At 47.6% G+C, this 9,222-nt stretch overlaps 1 protein-coding gene across 1 annotated transcript; it reads left to right on the forward strand.

Moving 5' to 3' along the window:
• The first annotated feature begins 1,476 nt into the window (after positions 1 to 1,476).
• Positions 1,477 to 7,893, forward strand: UQCRC1 (ubiquinol-cytochrome c reductase core protein 1). Its single transcript, XM_075287348.1, has 13 exons — positions 1,477 to 1,583; positions 2,503 to 2,643; positions 2,882 to 2,968; positions 3,933 to 4,062; positions 4,445 to 4,643; positions 5,013 to 5,092; positions 5,434 to 5,549; positions 6,020 to 6,163; positions 6,388 to 6,548; positions 6,749 to 6,834; positions 6,921 to 7,009; positions 7,487 to 7,562; positions 7,648 to 7,893. Exons 1-13 carry the CDS (start codon positions 1,485 to 1,487, stop codon positions 7,710 to 7,712), a joined length of 1,473 nt encoding a protein of 490 aa, XP_075143449.1. The 5' UTR covers positions 1,477 to 1,484; the 3' UTR covers positions 7,713 to 7,893.
• Positions 7,894 to 9,222: the final 1,329 nt, after the last annotated feature.

Below are 9,222 nucleotides of genomic sequence, written 5' to 3' on the forward strand. Positions count from 1 at the left end.
GCCAAATAATACAGCTGATCTATAGGAGAGGTGAAGAGTCCGACCTCAAATATCAACCTCCGGTGGACAGAGGCTTAAAGGGATGGTACCAAGTATTGATGTTATCTCCTATTGATAGGGTAGGACTGCTGGGACATCCACTGGTCCTGAGTCCGTGTCCTGTACTCTCCATCACTCCCATACAGAAGGATTGCAGCAGATATCAATGGGATATTAGCTTTAACCTGTTTCTTCACGTATTTGCCTCCTTCTGCCACTGAACACATTTGTACAATAGAAGTCTATGGAGAGGGGAGGAATAGGAGAGATATCAAACAGGGAGACATCTGCACCATAGAGAGATGGTTCTTTTTCACAACACACAGTAACGGTCTGTCGCCCCCTGTCCGGCTTTAGCCTTCAACTAGGACCCTCTAATGTCTGCGAGCCAGTGATATGGACCCACACAACAGCGGCCTTGGGGAGCAGCAAGAGGATTGATTATCGGGGCCCCCTACTGACACATAAACCTGAATGAAGGGCAATGAATGTACAGATATAGCTATGGGGGCCCACCAAGGACGAGTCAAATGGGCTCCAGTTCCAGCCTCAGTGGTGACCTCTTCATAAATGTCACGTTGGGCTTGTTGCAGCGCTCCCTTACACTACAGAACATATACCCCCCCAAACCCCCAACCATCCCACAGTCAGCAGGACAGTCCCGAATTCCAGGTGCTGCCCTGGTCAGCAGGAGGGATGTTCTCACTTCAACTCATCTGCATTGTCTAAACCTAAATTAGTTCAATACAATGGTGACGATGGAGCCGGCCATTCCCTGCTGAACCAGGTGTAATGTGGTGACATCACTTCCATCGTGCCAGGACCAGAAATGGAGAGAACAGGGGAACGGAGCAGGTAAGGATTAGGATTGTGTTTGCTCCAGGGGACGAGTCTGTCTATTTAGCTGTCTGTGTATGTATCCAGTGGGGGGGGGGACATTATACTGTGGCCTCATACTGTATCAGGGACATTATAGGGACCTGAATGGGAAGAGATGGGGCCAAATTGGAAGTGGTTGGGGCTGGAGATGGGCCATTCTTCACGCCGCACATTGGTGTGTTCCCTGATGGAATCAGAAGCCAACAGGAGATGAGTACTAGTTAGTTAGTTAGTTAGTTACATTTATATGCCTTCTAACATCAATATTACAGAATAGGAATTGGACATCCCCTTTAACTATTTTCTTCCCACATTTCTCCACTCCCACATGAGCCTGTATCACCTACAGTCAAGTGACTAATGAAAGCTCCTCCTATAGTACTGATAGTCCATTACACTCCTATAAGATGTATATAATGTATAATCCCCCATGGCCCTCTATACATTCCTATACAGGGCTACAATGTATGAATTTATCACCTGCACCAGTGACCTCCGAACAGCAGAGGGCGCGCTAAGTGAGTCGTAGCAGAACACAGAGCGCTTTCCCCGGTATCTTCCTGCGCATGCGTGCATCTGTCTGTCTCACTGTCACCTGGAAGATGGCGGCCTCCGTGTACAGAGCCGGGAACGCTGCGGGCAAAGCCCTTCTCTCCGCCCGCTCGGTGGGTACAGGTCACTGGGAGGCTGCGGGTGGAGGCCGGGGCGATGTTAGAGGGGTTACCCTGTGTGATCAGTGATTGGGCGGCTGTGTAGGGCGCCCGCCGCGGTGTGAGGTGAAGGTCACCCAGTCCCAGGACACGGCAGGGCCGCCTATGCGGGGTCTATGAGGAGAGCCGGCACGTATAGTAGTAATAGAGCAGTGTGACCAGTATGGCGGGGCTATATCCAGGGCAGGCACTTAAAGGGGAGCTCTGACACTGACCTTCCTGTTCTCATAATCCAATCACCCATTATTAGATGTAAAACAGCGCCACACTTGTCTACAGGTTGTGTGTGGTATTGCATGTCATCCTCAATAATTTCAGAAAGCAGCCATGTATTTGTAATCTCGTACAATGTCTTAAAGGGATATTCCCGGAGTGAAATAGGGATGAACTGTCCTTAGGATAGGTCATCACCTGGAACCTCCACTGATCAGCCACTCAAATTGGCAGTGTCATTCAGGAGAGCCCGACCTCTATTGTACAGGCCGGTGACTTTACATCACACGCCCTGATTGCAGCTCAGCCTCATTCAAGTCAATGGGGCTGAGCTGCAATACTAAGCACCACCAGTATACAATGTTGGGCGCTGTGCTTGATATTCAGTGAAGAGGTCGCGGGGCTCACCTGAACCCTACAGTCTTTTCTGACAGCTGATCTGCGGGGGGTCCTGAGTGATCAGATATCGATCACTGATGTCCATCATTATTACAGTTCTTCTGGCAGCTGGCGCACTGCAAATACGTAACGGAAAAAGAGCTGCAGCTAAAAACCGCCGTGGATGAAACTCGCTTGTACGCGCACTTTTCATTGCGTTTTACTCTTACAGGGCTTTGTACACATGCAGCAACTTCAATATTTTCTGCCTTTCTTCTTTTAGCCCGCCCTGTTATGCCTGAAGAGGAATCGGAGCGCGGTGTCTTATGCGCAAACATTAGGTAACCTTCCCGATACCCAGATCAGCACCCTGGACAATGGACTGCGCGTCGCCTCCGAGGATTCTGGACAACCTACCTGTACTGTAAGTCCTGTCAGTGGTCCATGTTATGTGAGTGGTGGGGACACGTCTAGTCCAGGGATGACTGTAATAGATTAGATGTGAAAGCTCTGGCGGTTTTCTATTCTACTCAGTAGCTTCAGAACCTCTGCTACCTGTCAGTGGTCAGAACAGAATTCAAGCTTCGGATGGACGAAGCAATGAACTGACTGACAGCGAGCAGAGATCTGGTAGTAGTTACAGGTTTCCTGTCTGTCTTTAGGTTGGCGTGTGGGTCGCTGCCGGCAGTCGCTATGAAAATGAAAAGAACAATGGAGCGGGATATTTCTTGGAACATCTGGCCTTCAAGGTAAGAGATGGTTGTAATGGTCACTGGTCATGATCCTTACCAATGTAGTAGTGATGGCGTTGTCACCAGCTGCACTATACAAGGTCCCGGTAAGTGTGTGACAACCAGCGTGGTCATGTCACCTGCAGGGCTGCACTATACAAGGTCCCGGTAAGTGTGTGACAACCAGCGTGGTCATGTCACCTGCAGGGCTGCACTATACAAGGTCCCGGTAAGTGTGTGACAACCAGCGTGGTCATGTCACCTGCAGGGCTGCACTATACAAGGTCCCGGTAAGTGTGTGACAACCAGCGTGGTCATGTCACCTGCAGGGCTGCACTATACAAGGTCCCGGTAAGTGTGTGACAACCAGCGTGGTCATGTCACCTGCAGGGCTGCACTATACAAGGTCCTGGTAAGTGTGTGACAACCAGCGTGGTCATGTCACCTGCAGGGCTGCACTATACAAGGTCCCGGTAAGTGTGTGACAACCAGCGTGGTCATGTCACCTGCAGGGCTGCACTATACAAGGTCCCGGTAAGTGTGTGACAACCAGCATGGTCATGTCACCTGTCTTTCAGCAACCCAAACAGCTGACTGGGATAGGGTCTGGGTGTGGGACCCTGACCAATCTGATACGGTTGACTTATTCTATGGTGAGGTGTTCTGGTGTCATATGAAGATCAGATTATAAGAGTTCATATTCCATCAGTTTGCACCTGAATCTTTGCTCTAGGTTATAGAGTGCTCCGTATATTACAGCTTGTAGTGACTCCTCAGCTTCACTGTAATATACAGGAGCCTGGTCACCATTACTGCCAGTGAGAGGACTTCTGCTGGGAAATGGAATAAAGAAGGGACAGGGTCATTGATAGCTTAGATACTTTTTAATACAGGCCCCCCTATAATGTGTCAGATGGTACAGATGGGTACGGTGTATCTGAGCAACATCAGCTTAATTATACTATTGTTCCTTTTAATCCAGGGGACAAAGAAGCGCCCGCAGACTGCCCTGGAGCAAGAGGTGGAGAGTATTGGGGCTCACCTCAGTACATACACCGCACGTGAGCAGACGGCCATCTACATAAAGGCGCAGTCCAAGGATCTTCCTAAAGGTAACTTGACCTCTGTATGTTGTAAACCTTTCACCGTCTTACAAGTAGGTGAGGGCAGGTGTGCTATATAACGCCGCTCCTTGTCATCCGATCCTTCAGGACAAGCACAAACCAGAGAAATGCTATTGGCTTTTTATTTCCGGTTTAGTGGCATAAGGAGGAAGGTGTCGTGGAAACTCTCCTGCTTCCACTAATGGGGTTGTTTCTGATTTGTCCACAAGTCCATGACATGATGGTGTTATCGGTCCATATATCTATAAGGGCGGCTGGTCTATAGGAAAACATTGGGACGTCTGAATGATTGGTGTCATGGCAGCCGCACATTATCCATATCTGTACCAGGATTTGCAGTCTAGCATCTGATTTTATTCCCTGTTTTCAGCTGTCGAGATTCTGGCTGATGTGGTTCAGAATAAGAGCCTGGAAGACTCTCAGATCGAGAAGACGCGAGAGGTGGTGCTGAGGGAGATGCAGGAAGTCGACTCCAACCTCCAAGAAGTGACATTCGATTATCTCCATGCCACCGCCTATCAAGGAACCCCTCTGGGCCAGACCGTTTTGGGTCCAACTGAAAATGTGAAGTGAGTGGATAGGGGTTGTTTTATGGGGGACGGGGTTAAGCTGAAAAAAAAAAACCACACATAAGTTATATCTTCCAAAGGGCCTGTATGCAATGTATTGGGTAGTGGGTTCTTAGTTCAGGATATGCACATTATATGCAATGTATTGGGTAGTGGGTTCTTAATTCAGGATATGCACATTATATGCAATGTATTGGGTAGTGGGTTCTTAATTCAGGATATGCACATTATATGCAATGTATTGGGTAGTGGGTTCTTAATTCAGGATATGCACATTATATGCAATGTATTGGGTAGTGGTTTCTTAATTCAGGATATGCACATTATATGCAATGTTTAGATTTATAGACATCTCTCTTCTTCTTCCAGGAAGTTCACAAGGGCCGATCTTCTTGAGTACATCAACCTACACTACAAGGCACCCCGTATGGTCCTTGCGGCAGCAGGAGGTAACACTACATCCATCAGTGATATAAGCCCAGTCTACATTTATTCTTGTTACTGTAATTTCATCATAATCCGGATCTCAATGTCCATTAATATCCGATAGGTGAGGAGGGGGAGGGGGGGGGCAAGTGTCTGCATTCAAGGTCACGGGCTGTTTATAGAGGCTGGGGTACTCATGTGATCGACCTCCGCCTGTCTACATGCATGCCGTACTCCTGGTTGCACAGTATTGCAGCATTGTCCCATGCAAGGCTATATCCCAAAGCTACAATATCATAAGCTATGTGTTACATCATGATATCACAGATACTACGTGTATTCTTACATATTCTCTTGTCACCAGGAATCAATCACAAGGAGCTGCATGATCTTGCCCAAAGACACTTTGGTGGACTTTCTTCAGAGTACGAGGGTGATGTTATTCCTGTGCTTGCACCGTGCCGCTTTACTGGGAGTGCAGTGAGTATTTGCACCAGATCAGTCTTCTCTATATACTGTGTGTCTTTGTGGGTTATGGGCACTATTGCAGATTTTTTTTGCACAAGAAAACTATTTTGCAGCTTTTCCTTTGTCATATATACAGCTCTAGTATAGACTTATGTATTCCCCCAGACACCATGCAGACAATAGGTTACAGATCCCCCCTCCCCAAATCCTCTCCAAATTCTCGGCTGATTCGTCCATAGAACCCACAGCACAAGGCTTCCACTGACTCTCCTCATTGCAACGGGTATTGGAGAGAAATTTGAGACTGAAAGCCACCTCAAATTCCTCTCCAAATTTCCATTTCCATGTGGGGAAATTGATGGTGCAGTTTCCACCTCATCACTGCTGAGCCCAGGGGTAGATTTTCTGTCATTAGAGGTTTTGTACTTTGCCTTTGTGCTGATATTTATCACCGTTTCTCCTCTTTTTGTTGTCCTTTTTAGCTCTCTGCCCGCAATGATGACCTGCCCCTGGCTCACGTCGCCATTGCAGTTGAAGGACCGGGATGGAACAGCACAGATAACGTGGCTTTGGCGCTTGTTAACACCATCATTAGTAACTATGATGCTACATATGGAGGCGGCAAGGTAAGGATGATGGAACTAGTATGGTCCTCTATTGCAGAATGCGTCATACGCTTAGAATATAACGGCGCAGGATTACGGGGAATGACTTCAATGGCTTGTCAAGGACTTTCTTCTATGGATGTGTCTGGTGCCTTTACTGCAGCTCAGTTCTCATTGACCCTTTAAGCATGATGGGAGTGTTACTTCCACAACAATTTTTCATTTTTCTCTGGCATTATTTTTAGAACCTTTCCAGCAATGTGGCCAGGACTGCAGCCGAGTACAACCTCTGCCAGAGCTTCCAGACCTTCAATATCCGCTACTCTGACACCGGTCTCCTCGGAGTTCACTTTGTGACTGATAAACACAAGATTGAGGACATGCTCCATGTGGCTCAGGCCGAGTGGTAAGCAAACAATACCCGAAAACCTGGATTCTTCTGTATGGAAGGGTTATCCTCTGTTCTATGCTCCAATCAATCTGCTGTACTCTGTGGTTAGTTTTCCTGCAGCGCCCCCACAGGATGGATGTGATATTACACAGTATTTATTAACCTCTCACACTGTTATAGGAAAGTTCTAAATCTTTGTAACTTTCTGCCCACAGGATGCGTATTTGTACTAGCGCAACAGACGGGGAACTGGCCCAAGCTAAGAAGACCTTGAAACACGCTCTGGTGGCCCAGTTGGATGGTAGGTGGTCTTCATGTGGGGAAGAGCTAAGATGGCGAACATGTACAGGACACTGGCTTATATTTTGTGGGGGGTTTTTTCTATAGGAACCACCCCTGTGTGTGAAGATATTGGACGTCAGGTGTTGGCTTATGGGCAGCGCGTCTCCTTGGAGGAATGGAATTCCAGGATTGATGTAAGTACCTAGCGCTCAGTCTGCAGGTGGTCACAAAGCTGCTTGCACTGACTACAGGATGCAACTGCACCCCCAGATCTGGTGGGGCGCTATGATAATACGGATGTCTATGTGTTGCAGATCATGGTAGCAGCTTTATTGCTATAACATATCATTAGCATTCGGCAAATCCATGCCCTTTGTTAAGTCCTGATGTCCCTGTTAGTTTGCCTTTTATTTAGGCAGGTTAGATAGCCACCCTATTGGCTCCCTTTAGCCACAGTGATACAGCTCCTATGCAGACCTATGTGTCTCATGGTAACAGACTACAAACCAGTCCAGCGTAGTCTGATATTGAAGCCATACTTCCTTCCATCCATCACCTTCTCAGACTGTAGAAGACAAAACAGAAGGTCTGAAATAGGACTGGACCACGCAGGTTTATTAATTCTGTGCCTAAAAGTATAAAATGTCAATTAATATTCTGTCCTCTTCCAGGCTGTCACTACCAAGAGCCTGAGGGACATTGCCTTTAAGTACCTGTACGATAGGTGTCCAGCTGTGGCTTCTGTCGGTAAGTTTCCCTGAATCCTCCTGACATGACGGGTCCTGTTACTGAGCTGCAGGTACAATCTCATGGTCCTCTCATCTTTCCTTAGGTCCCATTGAGCAGGTTCCCGACTACAACCGTATCCGCAGCGCTATGTACTGGCTGCGCTTCTAAGCTCTGTGCACCCCAACGTTTCTCTGTGAAAAGCTCTTAAGAAGAAAGGTTTTGTTTTTCTATGTGAACCCTATGTGGCTGCTGCAGAACATGTCACCGGGTCGGACGCCCGCAGCTGCCTGTGCATTGTGTGTTCTCTGAAATGCTCAACAGAACATGGAATAAAGTTAATTTAAATGATGAGATTTGTCCTATAGACTTGTCTGTAAGGCTTACACTTCAGGCGGTATCAGGGCAGGTTTATAGCAGAAAGGACACCCCATCCCCCAGTGGTTGGATCCCTCTGCCCTTCATCATGTATTGAGATATAAGCCATCCGCTGGGTTTAGGGGTAAGTATCTGCTTACTTGGTTGTCAACATTCCCCAATGACTGGATGAATAAAGTGACAGCGCCCTCCGGTGGTTAATGCGTGATCTTGAAATGGTGCAATAAATTAATGATAAATAATTTGGATGAATTTTCTAGTGACAGTCCCACCGCAGCGCCCTCCTGTGGCCAAACTCTTAAATCTTGTCCTGAGGATCCATCAGTAGATTAACCTTCCCTTTAGTAGCAGAAATGATGCAGCCCCTCGGCTATATTCGGGTTGCTATGGGAAGCCCTGACATGTTAGATGTGCAGTTATACAATCCTGTAGACGTTTTATGAGTAACGTCACCGCAGTGTTTTACACAGCTCGAGATTACTTTTTACTGCCGCCATAAATCATTTATCGGATTGATTGAGAGGGATGAAGACAAGCAGCTGCAGTCTGGGATATGATGTGCACGATATACCTTATACTGTAGGGTGGTTGTTGCACCCCCATAAAGACCTTGCACACGACTGGACCTTATTAAAGCCATAAAGTTCTGTCCCGGTGATGTCAGTATGGGATTTGCAGCAATAACGTGGTCCGGAAAATACAAATACTTTGTGGTTTTGTCCTGGAGGGCAATAGGGACACTGTCTGCACCCCCTCCTGGACCTAAGATAGTTTAGGTCAGCCTTCCCTACTACCTAATGTGCAGTGTGGACTTCCATAGGACTGACCAGCCAAAGGCCAAGGGCATGCTGTCAGAAAAATGCATAACCAGTAGGGGGTGCTGCTTTGAATTTTGCTTTGGGATACCTTTATATTTCAGACCTAGCGTAGAAAGGGTAAATTCTGCCACCCGCACCCCCTCCCCTGATCCCTGCCTCAGAACATAATCGTGCTTGCAGAAACACAGGGGGACAACGCCCTTAGTACATGCCCGCCATTGGCATGGCACCAGACTCTGCTCATTGAGACGTATTAGCTAATTGTAGCGGGTGCTAAGAGACTCCTGGGGCTACAGACACAGATTTGGGTCACAAACCTCACAGGGCAGGGTGTATTGTCTTCGCTTGTATCCAAGTTTGTTTTTTTTTAGGTGGAGAAGTTGTGGAAAATTTCCAGGGATTCTGAATTACTCAGTGGTGCAGGAGAAGGAGCAAGATGAGGCCTGTCGGGTGCAGAAATCCCCTCTGTGAGTAAGCGGCCGGAG

This window comes from Leptodactylus fuscus, chromosome 9 (genome assembly GCF_031893055.1).
Source record: "Leptodactylus fuscus isolate aLepFus1 chromosome 9, aLepFus1.hap2, whole genome shotgun sequence".
Classification (NCBI taxonomy): domain Eukaryota; kingdom Metazoa; phylum Chordata; class Amphibia; order Anura; family Leptodactylidae; genus Leptodactylus; species Leptodactylus fuscus.